The sequence below is a fragment of the Bubalus kerabau genome, chromosome 11, assembly GCF_029407905.1.
Source record: "Bubalus kerabau isolate K-KA32 ecotype Philippines breed swamp buffalo chromosome 11, PCC_UOA_SB_1v2, whole genome shotgun sequence".
Taxonomy (NCBI): domain Eukaryota; kingdom Metazoa; phylum Chordata; class Mammalia; order Artiodactyla; family Bovidae; genus Bubalus; species Bubalus kerabau.
In genome coordinates this window covers 57,584,383-57,599,835 of record NC_073634.1, presented here as the reverse complement: position 1 = coordinate 57,599,835, position 15,453 = coordinate 57,584,383, and the positions used below count along the sequence as shown (strand labels likewise).

The 15,453-nt window shown below is 38.7% G+C and overlaps 1 protein-coding gene across 1 annotated transcript in view; it reads left to right on the top strand.

Moving 5' to 3' along the window:
• The window catches only part of CTNNA2 (catenin alpha 2), a 271,343-nt gene extending 256,147 nt beyond the window's left edge, over nucleotides 1-15,196 (top strand). Inside the window, exon 12 of the mRNA XM_055541737.1 lies at nucleotides 14,027-15,196. Within this exon, the coding sequence (XP_055397712.1) occupies nucleotides 14,027-14,314 (288 nt within the window). The 3' untranslated portion in view covers nucleotides 14,315-15,196. The remainder of the gene's footprint in view (nucleotides 1-14,026) is intronic.
• The last annotated feature ends 257 nt before the right edge of the window (nucleotides 15,197-15,453 follow it).

Below are 15,453 nucleotides of genomic sequence, written 5' to 3'. Positions count from 1 at the left end.
ACCACTGGACTACCAGGGAAGTCCTTGGCTGTTTTGAGAAAAATTCTGAGACTATGTCTAGGACCAGTAGAACAAAAGATTGTTATTGACTCAGCAGGCCGACTAGAGGTAACAATGAGAAAACTGGTAGCAGGTGTGTCACACATGAACCATCCTTTCTTTCACTAAAATAGACATTTCTGGAAGAGGCTTGGAGCACTGACAAGTATAACTTGTTTAAAGTTTGCTCATGCTGCTTTTTTTTTTTTCCCAAGCTGACCTACTTCTTGCTATCTCTTGGCCTTTTCAGATTGTAGCCTAGGCAGTGTCCTCTCTTTATAGTTTCATTTAGTTACCCTGGATTTTTTGGTTAGTATATTTTCAATAGACCTTGTTTTATTTAGTCTGTATATAAAATATAACTATTTTAGTTAGTCTGCCCTTTGCTAACTTTTATTTGGCTAATAAATATGAGCACAGTGTAACCAAATTAGTTATACACCAACCCACACCAGCAAGATTGGTATGCTCATGTTCTGGGAAGTTGGGCAGATAAAACTTCCAAGCACCCCCAAAGAAGAGTGGATTCAACCCTGTGAGTCTATGGATGGATGAAGATAATGAGATAAGCCGATTTTAGTTGAAGAAAGTAGGTGCTAGGTCCAATGGGCTAAAGATTAAGAATAGCTCATTTTATAGAACAATAGATTTAAGACTTTAGGGAAATAATCTAGGGAACTCAGTTGTATTTAAATGGAGTTGAGAAACAGGGCGTGAGAGGTTGATCCTCAGTATTGGGTGGGCAAAAGGGAAACTATGTTTGAGGTAGCCAGGACTGTCAACCAGGTTCTGACAACAATAAAAGAGTTGAGTTAATTAGGCTGTTAAACTTCCCAGGTAACATTATTTGTTTTTTAGTAAGAAATACCTGAAAATAATATCTTAACCAAAATGAAGACCTTGGTTTTTTGGAGAGGCCTGAATTTTTTTTAAATGTTAGGCCATATATGTTGTTGGGTAAAATGTTTTATACTATTTCTTTTGATGCCTCTCAAACTAGATCTTTAAACATTACTTTCCCAGACCAGATTATCCTCCCTCCATCTCCTACTAGGGTCATCTTGACTTTTTTTTACTACCAAGTCTTTCTCCAACCCTTGGAAGCCCTAAATATTCTTAGATATTTTGGATGCCATACAGAAATCCCCTGTGTTTTCTTGTACTGAATCTTGAGCCTTCCTTCCTCTATCTAAATGGCAAAACCAATACAATATTGTAAAGTAAAATAATAATAAAATTAAATTAAAAAAATAAAATAAAAGTTTCAGTAGTACTAGGAAAAATACAACTTTTGCTGTTTTTCTATTCTCCGTGTGAACTTCTCTTTTTATCCCTAAAACCTTTCAACTACAGCAGACCAAGGTGATGGTAGAGAGTCCCAAATGCTGGATAGAATGGATGAAGGTTTATGATTTTCTAAGATCCTCCATGTGCTTTAGGCTTCCCTGGTGGTCCAGAGGATAGAGTCTGCCTGCAATTTAGGAGACTCGGATTCAATCCCTGGGTCAGGAAGATCCCCTAGAGACGGAAATGGCAACCCACACCAGTATTCCTGCCTGGAGAAATCCCCATGGACAGAGAAGCCTGGTGGGCTACAGCATGGGGTCGCAAAAAGTCAGACATGACTGAGTAACCACTCTCACTTTCACTTTCTTTCCATGTGCTAGGTGTCCAGCTTCAAGGGCATTATTATTATCTTATTCAATACTTAATTCTAGAAAGTCCTTTTTTTTTTCACTTTTACTTTAGATAAAATAAGAGATAATTTCAAGTAGTGCTAGGTTAAGTAGCTCTCTCAACATCACACAGCCAGTGATTAGTCCCATCAGGGTTTGAACCTGGGTTTTGAATCCAGAGTCCAACTTTTCTTCACTATAAGAGGGGAAAAGAGGACAGGATAGAGCAACAGAGAGAGCTAGAAGTGGAACATGAAATATAAGAATATATTGCCAGTAGGGAGAAAATGTTTACGATTTGGAAAAATGGGGTGTAAAGAGGCAACTAGGATCTGAGAAGAAGCAAACACTCCCTGGGGAAGGCATCTCTTCTGCTGCTCTTTTCTCTCTTCGTCCAAAACTCAGGTAGCCACAGAGGATTTGATCCTGGAGAAGGAAATGGTAATCCACTATATTATTCTTTTTTTTTTTTTTAATGAAATGGAAGAGTTTATTTTTTATTATTTTTTTTTGCAAAGTAAATGTATTTTATTTTTTTAATTTTATTTTATTTTTAAACTTTACAATATTGTATTAGTTTTGCCAAATATCGAAATGAATCCACCACAGGTATACATGTGTTCCCCATCAAATCTCATGGACAGAGGAGGCTGGTGGGCTACAGTCCATGGGGTTGCAAAGAGTTGGACATGACTTAACTACTAAACAACAATAACAGGTTCCACATACCTGATGAGGAGAGAGGCATTGGCTGGATGGGAGTTTAGTTTCCCCAACATATGAATACTGCCACATGATATAGCTGCTAGTGATTGAATGTGGAGGAGAGTGAATGGAAGGAGATGAATCATCCAGACTTCCAGCTTATGCTCACTTCCCAACACAGTCCTCTATCAACCAGCAATCGAAACTGTGGTCCTTACTCTTGACCTATTCTTCACTTAGTAGTTGCACATTGCATGCTCGCTCCTAGGGGCCATTTTGTAAGGTTGCTTTCATCACTTTATAAGAGACCTAACACAGCCATACAAGTTCAGCACTTCTGAGAGTACTGGTCTCCTTGGTGGCACTTTGTGATCCATTTTGTGAAGATGTATCTCTCTTGGATTCTTGGACACTGGCTTGTGTTAAGTTTGCCTCTCAATAATGATAACGCAGCTTAGTGAGGCAGAACGGAGGAAATAACGGGATCAAAGGTAGTGATCTTCTGCTAGCTGACTGCCCTACAAGGAAGGCTAAAAGAAGCTTTAGCCCTTTAAAGGTCTGAACCTTAGATAGTGAAGACAAGATCAGAGATGACAAGATCAACAATCAATGCATGGTTTATTTATGTGATGTAAAGATTGTCTCCCAGGCCAGGGATATCTCTCTCTCTCATATGTGTGTGTGTGTATGTGTGTTGTGTGTGTGTGTGTGTGTGTGTGTGTGTATGGTAAATAATCTGCCTGAAATGCAGGAGCTGCAGGAGACACATTCAATCCCTGTTTGGGGAAGATCACCCAGAGTAGGGCATGGCAATCCACTCCAGTATTCTTGCCTGGAAAATCCCCATGGACCGAGGAGCCTGGCAGGCTAGAGTCCATTTGCAGAGTCAGACACTGACTTTGTATATATCCATTAACATATCCATTAGCACATCTTCTCTTGTTGGATATATTTCCTATGCTTCTATTGTTCTGTGAAAGCAACCCAGAGAAGACCTCTGGGCCAGGAGATCCTGATGTATAGGGAAAAAAAAGAAATATAAAACAATGAGATGAAGACAACCTGGAGGAGTAGAGATACCTGTTTATAACTTTCCAAGGGTTAACACATCCCAACACTCCCATTTCTCTTTGGATTCCAAGGTTAGCAAGAATGCCTTGCTTGGGGTTGAGCAAAAACTTTTCTGCCTTTAATGGTGAGGGAAAAAAATGGCTCTATGCCATATTTAGGAAATTTGTTGACTGTAATTAAGCCTTCATGGGAGTCCCCAAGGTTTACTTACCTATAATTGAAAAAATGCAAATGAAGAGAGTTAATCAGTAGACTAGCTGACTAGGAAGAGCTACTACCTATTGAAATGAATTGGAAAGGAAGACACAAATATGTCCAGTTGGGAAGGTTACCTGAGAGCCAATTGGTAAATTCTCAGCAACACTGGAGATTTTTTTCTTAGCCTGGCTGAGACTGCACGGCTTTTCTGCTAAGGTCTTTGCCAATTCATCTTGAGCCATTTCATACAGATTTCCTAACAACTGGCCTCAGCCTTGGTAGAGCACCAGCTGCCTCCCTGGCAGCACTCAAGGAAACTCTGCAGAAAAAAATAGTGAACCTCTTGTCCTTCTTTCTGTTGTGACTGATCCACTACTTAAAGTTGTAAAAGTTTTCAAAATCTTGTAATCAACTGGGAACATCCTTGGGATGAAACTAACTCTTTAGGAGTTAAACTACAATATTTTCACTCTGTTATCAAGGATTGGTGCATGTTCTAATATTAATAGATTTAATGCAGCTTATTTTCTCTTTAACAGTAATCACAGATAACTGTGATGGCCATTTGCACTTCAGACATTATACTTGTTAATATATTCAGCTAATTTTTATTATCTGATTTAAATCACCCTCCCTCCAATGCTTTGCACTTCTGTTCATACTATGTCTTCTATTTAGTGATTTCATTAATTAGCAAATATGCTATGATGTCTTTCAAATGTGGCCCAGACAGTAAAGAATCTGCCGGTAATGCAGGAGGTGTGGGTTCAATCCCTGGGTCGGCATGATCCCCAGGAGAAAGAAATGGGAACCCTCTCCAGTATCCCTGCCTGGAGAATTCCATGGACTGAGGAGCCTAGCAGACTACAGTCCATGGGGTCCCAAAGAGTCAGACATGACGGAGCTACTAAAACACTATGATGTCAGTACAATATTCAATTTCTCCCTGAAATTTAACTATAGGGAAAAATAAAGATTAAGTGCTGCATCATTTAGATAAAAATACTTGTCTGTGATAGGATTAGTAGTAACAAATACAGAAAGTATTAAACAATTTAAATATAGAAGTAGAGATATATAGTAGATTATGTACTGTGTTCTAAACTGTATCAAGTTGTTTTTGACATCTGTCAAAATATGACCTCTTGGAGAAGGAGAAGAAATTTTGTTTCCCATGCCACTGAGCAGATTCTGAGGGAGCAAAGTGCCATGATTGATTAATATTGCCTGCCATGAACACCTAGGGGTTAGCAGCAAATTGCTGCCCTCTGTGTTCACCACTGTCCCTAGCTTAAGAGGAAAGAATTTGGCTTTGCTAGTTTATTTCATTGTTGATGTTTGATGAGGAAGAGTGAGTGGGCTTGGGCACTTAAATGAGGGCTTTCCACACAGGAATCAACTTTTTTGCAAGCATGGAAACATCCATGAAGGAGGAAAGACACAATTTTCACCATGTCTTTGTTTGCTTCAGTTATTTATTACCCTGGACTTGCTAGCATTTTAAAAAAGTGTTATTGATATACTCTGGAAAAAGTAGGCAGATATTTCAAGGTATTTCAAATGTATCACAGTTTCTGAGGAGATCAAATATCTCTTCAAAGCCTCATGGATTTTTTAAACATGAAATGTTCTTCTTGGTGGATAATAGGCTGCAATGCTCTGGTTTTCTAACCTCCCATTCATTAACGGCAAAGCTGACTTGCAGCAAAACCTCTTTTTTTTTTTTTTCCCTCCTGAAAGCAATTTGTGACTCCTTTTGGAGAGATAACTGTTTAAATATAAATAAATGACCAGCTACAGTAGAGAGATTCTAGTTTTCTCAGGGTATTTACTTTCAATTTATTATAAGTTCTTCCATCACAACTTCTTCCCATCCAACCTGGGATGGGAAGTTTGGCCTTGAATATGTATAGTATAGCCCCATTAAAAAATACTTCTTGTTCTTATATGTTAAACACTAAAGTAGTTCCATTAAAAGATCTTGCAAGGGGCTAAAATGGACTCTCCCCATTTTAACTTTTTGAAAGTCATCAGCACCATCAGTTCTGAGTTGAGAAAATTAAAATAGCCTAGGCCCAAAAAGGACTGGGTTTCCTCTCCCAGGCTCTCCTAAGCTTTTGGGGGTAATCATTCCTCTGTTTTTATATTTCAAAATCACCTTCAAAATGATTTGGTTTATTTTGTTCAATTTAACTTAGCCAGTAGTCCCATGACATTTGTATTGTTTTTAATGCAAGGACAGATTGTTTTGTACTTGGGATTTGCATGAACTGCCATTTCTGATTCATTATTTTGTGCTAATAGATAATCAGCTTTTTAGAAAACAGATTCATTTCCAGGTTGTATTTCTATCTCTACATGTATATTTTAAATGGATTAATGTAGAACATAGTGAAACCCTAATTCTCTTCTGTAATTATGTGTCCAACCCTCACAAATTAACATCCTAAAATGTTCACTGTGTCATATGTGGTTCATCCAAGGCATTTCTCTCCACCTCTTTCACATTACTTTGCACTTTTGTCAATGCCATTGGTGGGGGGGGGGGTTGTTTTGTTTTTTAAACCAGCTGTTAAATCTAAGCTGCATTTGGTTTATTGCTGGTTGGTCCCAGAAAATTCACCATTATTATCAAGGGTGAGGGATTGCTAATTACTTAACAGAATCAAAAGTAGCCTTGTTGGTCAAGGGAATAGTTAAGATATTTCTTGATGATGTTATGTCTTAGATTATTAAAAGTATATTGATTTTGATATTAGAAGTATAATGCTGAAAAAAATTTTAGTAGATTCACTGGACTTTTTGACCTGAGGGCAGAATATGGATTTAATATTTCATTCCACATTCTATCATGTCTCTCTGTAGAAACACTAAATAAGGAATGTGAAGGGAAGAAGAAATCAGAAATTGACATAAGTTGTATACTTAGAGTATGCAGAACTGAGAAAACCGATATAAACAAAACATGGTTTTCTTGAATTTCACTCACAGAATTTCAGCTCTCCCTCTGATAACTCACTCTGCTTACTTATAGCACACACACTATTCCATTTGTCCAAAGTTAAACTCAACAGTTGAGCACTGCAGCATCCCTCTTATTTCTGTTAATATCACCTGGATGAATTCATCCATATATACCCATCTGTATGATATTTAAAATTGTCCTTCTTCAGCATTGTTAACCATCTAGGCACCAACAATGTTCTGTTCAGTCCATCAAAGTGAGCTTAGACATCATGTCCACCAGTAAGCTTTATTTTCCTACCCTCTCCCTATCTGATTCAAGGTAGATCCCTCTATTTTCTGGGATTTTAGCACCTCACATCCAACTAAAGGATATATAATAGAGCATTAAAACTTCATGGGAGTCACAAAGAGTTGGACTTGACTTAGAAACTGAACCAAAATTAAAACTTTGGGTTTAATATTTGTATACGCAACACTTAAGCCCAGTGTTTAGCACACCATAGTTACGATAGGTATCTATTGTGAAGAAATCCTTGGATGAATAAATGTGTAAGTAGACAGATGTAGGGTAAAGAGTAAATGATAATTAGTGTTTCAAGATTGTAGTTGCACCTTCATGTGTGATTTGAGTCTTGCAGTCACGTTTGTGTCAAATTCTGTTTCTACTGAAACTGAGCACCTCTTGCAGTATTAACCCCGTGTTAATGAAGTAGCATAAAACTTAAGGACATGGGGTTTCAGAAATCTCCAGATGATCCTGTAAACTTTAACGAGTCATTATAAGCACATTTCACAACAATCTTCAGCTTTGACATGAGGAATTAGCACAAATATTGATTAATGGGAGAATCATAATTCAGGAAAGTCTTTCCCCTAGTATTTCTCTCTATTCAAAACACAAAATAAGAAAATGCAGGGAAAAAGATATCTATTAGGTGTTAAATGAGGTGAAGAAGAATAGAATGGTAAGAGAGGCAGAAAAAGAGCCAGAAAAACCCTATAAAAATGGCTGTAAAACAGTTCTCCCACCCCTGTTTGCTTTTCATGGACTGTAATAGAACAAGATGTGAGCAAACATCTGTTGCCTTTTTAAAATAGTACTTTGATATTTTAAAAAGAATAGTGACAGAATTAGAAGAAGCCTAATTTCTGTGGTTAGGGACAACAGATACCTATGGGATGGAGTGGGGAGACTTAGTCTAGCACAGTTTGATGAAATTTAGGACTGTGGATTCGTCTGCTGTCACAACTCTGAGAAACAGCATGAAGCAATGGATAGAGCATGGACTCTGAAATTAGGCTTTCTGGGATTGAATCTTGGCTTTACCACTTACTACCATCATGATACAGGACAAGCTGTATGGACCTTCCAAGTCCCAATTGAACACAATAGTATCTCCTCTATCATAATGAGATTGGGTGAGAGAAGGGAAACTTGAGAAGCTAGTCCGGATAATGACTCAGGGTCACAAATGCTAAACATAAGCTATTATTTTTTTTAACTAGTAGCCACTTGTCTTAGACTTGATAGAGGAATTTTAGGACTTCCCCGATGGCTCAAGTGGTAAAGAATTTGCCTACAATGCAGGAAACACAGGAGATGCAGATTTGATCCCTGGGTCAAGAAGATCCCTTAGAGGAGGAAATGGCAACCCATTCCAATATTCTTGCCTGGAGAATCCCATGGACAGAGGAGCCTGGTGGGCTACAGTCCATGGGGTTGCAAAGAATCCAACATGAGAGAGTACACGTGGGCATGTACATACTCAAAGAAGTAGAAAGGCCTTTGAGCAGGAAAATATACAAGTATCTTTCTGTAGGTGAGTCTAGTCAGTGTATATGTAGGCCAGCTTGAGGAATGACTGGGGTACCTTTGAGAGTTATTAAGCTAGGAAGACCAGCCCAGTTAAAGGCTTAGAACACTCATCAGAGTAGCTGAGCCCCACCTGAGTGTACAGCCAGTCATTACTGCCATAGATTGAATGTGCTTCAGAGAAACTGAGCAAGTACAAGATAAATCTGCACGGCTCAGACCCCAGGCATTGCTGCCATTATGGTGAATCCAAGCCAGGAGAACAGGCGAATGTCCAAGAAGGATTACTGGGCAGTAGCAGTCTTCCCCAGTGACTCAGAGGTAAAGAGAGATGTGGGTTCCATGCAAGAGATGTGGGTTCCATCCCTGGATCAGGAAGAGCCCCTGGAGGAGGGCATAGCAACATGCTCCAGTATTCTTGCATAAAGAATACCATGCACAGAGGAGCCTGGTGGACTACAGTCTATAGGGTCTTAAAGAGACAGATAGGACTAAAGCGACTTAGCATGCATGCATGCTGCACATCCAACACCCAGAGATAGAGTTAGAAAGAATCCAGGCTCTGAGGATAAGACCCAAAATCACAGATCAGGAGATAGAAGCTCTCACTAGACTCAGTCATGATGTTTATAGGATTCGCTGTTCATGTGTGATCAGTCATGTCTGACTCTTTTATGACCCTGTGGACTGTTGCTCACCAGACTCCTCTGTCCATGGAACTTCCCAGGCAAGAATACTAGAGTGAGTTGCCATTTCCTGCTCCAGGAGATCTTCCAGACCCAGGGATTGAAACCACATCTCTTGCATCTCCTGCACTGGCAGGTAGATTCTTTACCACTGAGCCACCTGGGAAGCCCATAGGATGCCCAGAGTTAATAATTGAGATTTGTTCATTTTGAATGATAGGTTGTGGCTGAAAAACAAGGCCCCAGAGACTGAATGAGGCTTAAGAGAAGTAACACTGTATAGTGATTCAGCTGTTCGGCTTTGGTGAGAAAAAGATAGTACGGGTCCTAATTCCTACTTTGCTGATTCATGGCATCTGGTCCCATCACTTCATGGCAAATAGATGGGGAAACAATGGAAACAGTGTCTGACTTTATTTTTGGGGGCTCCAAAATCACTGCAGATGGTGATTGCAGCCACGAAATTAAAAGACGCTGGCTCCTTGGAAGGAAAGTTATGACCAACCTAAACAGCATATTAAAAAGCAGAGACATTACTTTGTCAACAAAGGTCCATCTAGTCAAGGCTATGGTTTTTCCAGTAGTCATATATGGATGTGAGAGTTGAACTATAAACTGAGCGCCTAAGAGTTGATGCTTTTGAACTGTGGTGTTGGAGGACTCTTGAGAATCCCTTGGACTGCAAGGAGATCCAACCAGTCCATCCTAAAGATCAGTCCTGGGTGTTTATTGGAAGGACTGATGTAGAAGCTGAAACTCCAATACTCTGGCCTCCTGATGTGAAGAGCTGACTCATTTGAAAAGACCCTGATGCTGGGAAAGATTGAGGGCAGGAGGAGAAGGGGATGACAGAGGATGAGATGGTTGAATGGCATCACCAACTCAATGGACATGAGTTTGTGTGGACTCCGGGAGTTGGTGATGGACAGGGAGGCCTGGCATGCTGCAGTTCATGGGGTCACGAAGAGTCGGACGTGACTGAGCAACTGAACTGAACTGAACAGGAACAAGTTACCTTACCTCACCTCCCTAAGTTTTCCTTTCTTCATCTGTAAAAGGTGTTGTAGAGTTTATATTTCAAGGATTTTTGACTCTGCTTCTGCTGCTGCTAAGTTGCTTCAGTCGTGTATGACTCTGTGCGACCCCATAGACGGCAGCCCACCAGGCTCCCCCGTCCCTGGGATTCTGCAGGCAAGAATACTGGAGTGGGTTTGCCATTTCCTTCTCCAATGAATGAAAGTGAAAAGTGAAAGTGAAGTTGCTCAGTCATGTCTGACTCCTAGTGACCCCATTGACTGCAGCCTACCAGGCTCCTATGTCCATGGGATTTTCCAGGCAAGTGTACTGGAGTGCATTGCCATTGCCTTCTCCTTGGATTCTTGTGTCATGCAAATTAACTAAAAGGACCAAAGCAATGCCAAGAGCCTTGTAAACATTCAGTCAATGTTGGTTGTTATTATAAGAATTTCGTTTACACATATTCATTAACATGTTTTGTTTGAAAATGCCCTAGTTATAGTATACATCACAAAATAGAATGCAGTTATGTGAAATAAGTTTTCATAAACCTTCTATTTAAATATCATCTTGAAATGTAGCTTTATGGTTTTTAAGGTATTTTCTTTAGAAAGTGAATTTTTAACAAAATGTTCCAGTTGGAAACCAGGTCTCAATGCTGTTTTGGACAAGTATAAAGGAAACTCATTTTTAAAGAAAACAAATTATGATGGTGCTGAAAATGATCTAAATCATTATGGTGGGTAAAGGGCAAATGGTAAAATTTACCCTTAGGGAATTCAATTTTTAAGAAAAAGTCAAATTTTGCATTGATTTTTGATTGGCCTTACTACCTCAGAATGTATTTGCTCAGGCTTAGCTGGACCTCACCTCCTCATTTTGCCTTGCCATAAGTTTAGTACCTGCCTTGCCAGGTGGTTTGAACAAAATCATTGGCTCAATCATTCAGAATCATCTCACTCTCAACCAATGTGTTAGGTTTATTCACAGGATTCGTGCATCAGGCTGGGAGAACAAAGGGGTTCTGAAGAAGAAAGAGGCTATCATATTTTTGCAGCAGAATTAGACACCATCTATCTGAAAATGGAATCTGTGGTAAAAATCTCCAGATTACTTGTAATTCTTCTCTTTGGTCTTACTCAGTTCTCCCAAGATTTGCTTTTCAGGGGACAATTTAAAATACAATAGACCTACTTGGTCCTATTCTACTTCTACTAATTCTGTTGCTCCAAAGCAAATCAACATAACTGTCCCTGATATATTAATATCATTCTACCCTCTCTTCACTCATAGCCCACAATAGAAGCAACTAACTTTGTGAATGAATATTGCTCATTTTTGAAACCTGACAGACTTTTACGGGGAACTGTCAATTGGCTAAGGAGTATTGTATCTAGCTCTAAAGAAACCATGATTGATCTAATTGTCCCAGCATTTTGCTATCTTATCTCTTTTCTTCATTATTTATATTCCTACCTGAAAGTATCATTGGAAAGATGAAAAAGTGAAATTCAATCAGTTAACGAGCTGTGATGTTACCAAACTTGTGGATGGTGAAAGTCTTGAAATCATTGGATGAAACAAGCCTTGAGATAGTCTTTGGGTTTCATTAATCCAGAGGTTCTCAACCTTTGGCATGAATCAGAATCTCCTGGATTACCAGTTTTTGATTCAGAAATTTTGGAATTGGCCTGAGAGATTGCATTTTGAAAAGGTTCCCAGGTGATGCTGATACTGCTGGTTCAGAGACCATACTTAGAACATCACTGCACTAATCTGTGCTTGGCTTCCCTTCTATTAATGTGAATAATCTAGAATTTTCTTTTCCTTAACTGACTTTAGAAATTTATGCTGTATAAAGTAAACATTATTGGTTAAATGGTTATTTTGGTATATGGACATCATATACAGTGTAATAGAATTGGTAGTATAAGTAATTACTCTATCCATTTGGTTGATTTAATTTGTAAAGCAGTCAATTATATATTCCTTGAGTCATGGCTCTAATCCACAAATCTCTGCTTCTCTATATTATTGTGGATTCAGTTTAATTAATACTGACGTTTAATTTATGTGTGTATGTATGAGTATGTGTGTATGGTGAAGCCTTAATTTTATGGCATTGTAAGAAATTCTTACTTAAAAAGCTCCTTCTGTTGTTTTCTCCAATGATCTGATTTTATAAGCTTTTTGTCGTAGAAGAATTGAGTTTATTTCTCATAGAATTTTTTAAGCTCATAATATGTTTATTTAGCTTTAATTCAGGATGTAAAACAGATAACAGCCAGGGCAACATAATAGAGCCCTTAGATATAACATCTGATGTCCCCAGTCACTACTTGAGACTTGCTTGGTTCACAGAAAATGACAAGTTAAGTGAATGCAGGTCATATCACCTGGGGAGTCACAGTGTTTGGGGTCACTGGGCATAAACACTGTTAATTCCTCACACCCAGAAGGTCGTATGCCTCATTCGCATTCTCTAATGTGGCTACAGTCATTGATTACAAGTTATACAGTGAACAGCCTCAGCAACTAGAAGCACATTCCTTAGCAACAGCCTTGAATTCCTCATTTAGCTGCAATGGGATACCTTTCCTTAATTGATACTATAAGTTTGATGAACAGATTACATTCAGGCATCCCTGAAGCTGGAGTAATATTTGTAGTGCAGCTGTTAATTCTTTCCTGTCACTAGGTGACACATACAGTCCTGACTGAATGGGAGTCTGGGAAATGCAGTTTTGAACTTTTTCAGCTTTTGTGGTCCAGGAGTTTGAAACAGATATCGAATGGTCTAGTATGAAGTATGTAACATGCTGTCTAACTGGTGAAAAGCAGAAAAGAGGTAACTGGAAAAATCCCTGGCCTTAGAGTCTGGATATGAATCTCCACACCTATGCTGCTCTAAGCTGTGACTTGTCTTAACAATTTTAAAGTCATCCTACCCAATAGGGTGGCAGTATGGCACAGTAGTACAGTCTTGAAGGACCCTATCACTTATGCTGTGTAAACTTGTGAAAATTACTAGATCTCTGCGTGCACTAGATCTCTCACCATGTGATGGCAATGACAGTAATACCTACGTCACAGCATTGTTGTGAGAGTTGAGTGGGGAAAAGTTCTTAAAATAGCATGTGGCACTTCTTAAAAAAACAATATTTCATTCAGTACATGAATAGGGGGGTCTTACTGAATGCTGTCTGACCTAAACACACCTAACACAATCGTTGATATTTTTATATGAAGTACATTTAAGACCTGGGAAAAGTCAGACAGATACTGTAGAATATCAGACATCTAATTAAAAAGTCAGTGTATCCATGGATATATTCTTCTGCCTAGCTGCCTGCATCCCTATCAATCCAGAGGTCAGGGTGGAGAAATTATTTATAAATAGACACTTTCACTGGGAGGACCATAAAACTGAGATGGAAAACCCTTATAACTTTTTATTATTCAGTGCCTGCCAAATGCTTTTCAAACATTTAAGTAATTGTCATCATTACCAGTCAGCCTAATGTAATAACATTAGATGTTCCACTTTGGAAAATTTCTGTTATGTTGGAATTCTTACGTGATTAAAAAAAAGTTTTGTCTTTAGAGGTATTGAGATTTTAAGAAAACTGTGTATCATCAAATATCCTCTTTTTTTCTCCTTCTCATGTTGGGATTAGGAATAGAAGACGGGTGACTTTTTTAACCTATTCACCTTATCATGTAATAATCTGCTGCTTTATGGAAATACCGTATACCTGCACAGACACAACTTTGTTTTAACTGTGAAATTGCACCTCCATCTTCTGAATGCTGGGCCTTGACTAACCCATTTTTATCTTATTCTTCTACTCTAGCTGGACAGTGCCACGTCACTCATCCAGGCAGCTAAAAACCTGATGAATGCTGTTGTCCTCACGGTGAAAGCATCGTATGTGGCCTCAACAAAATACCAGAAGGTCTATGGGACAGCAGCTGTCAACTCACCTGTCGTGTCCTGGAAGATGAAGGCACCAGAGAAGAAGCCCCTTGTGAAGAGAGAAAAGCCTGAAGAATTCCAGACACGAGTGAGACGAGGTTCTCAGAAGAAACACATTTCACCTGTACAGGCTTTAAGTGAATTCAAAGCAATGGATTCCTTCTAGGACAATAGGCTTTAACAAGAAAGCTTTTTCTTTCTTTCTTTTTCTTTTTTTTTTTTCCTTTTTAATTCCATTTTTGTATGCATACCTGCTGACTCATATGCCTCTGGCATGGGGAAAATAAGGAACAGTGTCTGTTTGCATGTAAGATGAGATGTGATCAATACCACTGATCCGTCTCTAGCCTGGGGAGGGGACAGGAAATTCCTGTCCCGAGGTGGCACAGAGCTGTCCTTTGCAACATTCTCATAAAATTGGGCAGAGTTCACATTGCAGTGTTTACGGGAGTGGGAGGGATGGGGAAAATAAAATTATCTCTACAAAAGCAAACTCTAATGCATGCAAGAATCATTAGGTTGGCAGGTATATTAATAAGTGACAAACTGGAAGTGTAATGGTAGAACATAAAGCTTGTATTGCTTCTGTTTAAGTGCAAAAATGTACTAGCCAATACGCTTAAGTGTGTGGCCCACAAATTGAACAATTTAACTTTGACATCATGTCCATAATATTATGTGGAGTTTTTACTAAGGAGAAACTAATTCATCCAGCCTAAAATGTTTCTTTTATCTGTATTCTGTTCTTTCTCTTCTAGTCGTGCCATTACTAGTGCTCTTGTTATCAACTTCCCCCTTTACTGAAAACAATAAACCTTTGTTTAAAAGAATTATAATCCTTCTGGGGGCACTGGAAGCACAATGTGGTGATCATCTTGCTCTTACTTTAAAAAAAAAACTGAACTATGACTTTGCTAGAAATAGGAGGCCCACTGATGGAATGTTAGAGGAATGGAAACTGAAAACATGTGAAGGTTTAGAGGCAAATACCTAGGTGTAGCTTGGAGTGCTGGTATCTAAAATACCACTGTATCCACTAACTCGAAATAAACACATTTAATCTTGACACCTGAAGAATGTTTTCCTCCTTTGAATGCATGCTTATAGAAGATTAGAGCATCTGCTTGAAAACTGATTAAAAATACTTTGTGTTTTTAGAAATTGGGGGTAAGAGTAGGTCAGTGACATGTAAAGAAAACTCTGGATCATCATTATAGTCCAGGAATTTATTTTTCTGTGTGTTTTTCCATGTGGTTTTTATTCACTTTCAAAGTGAATCTAATGAGAAAATCATGTGTTAGAATT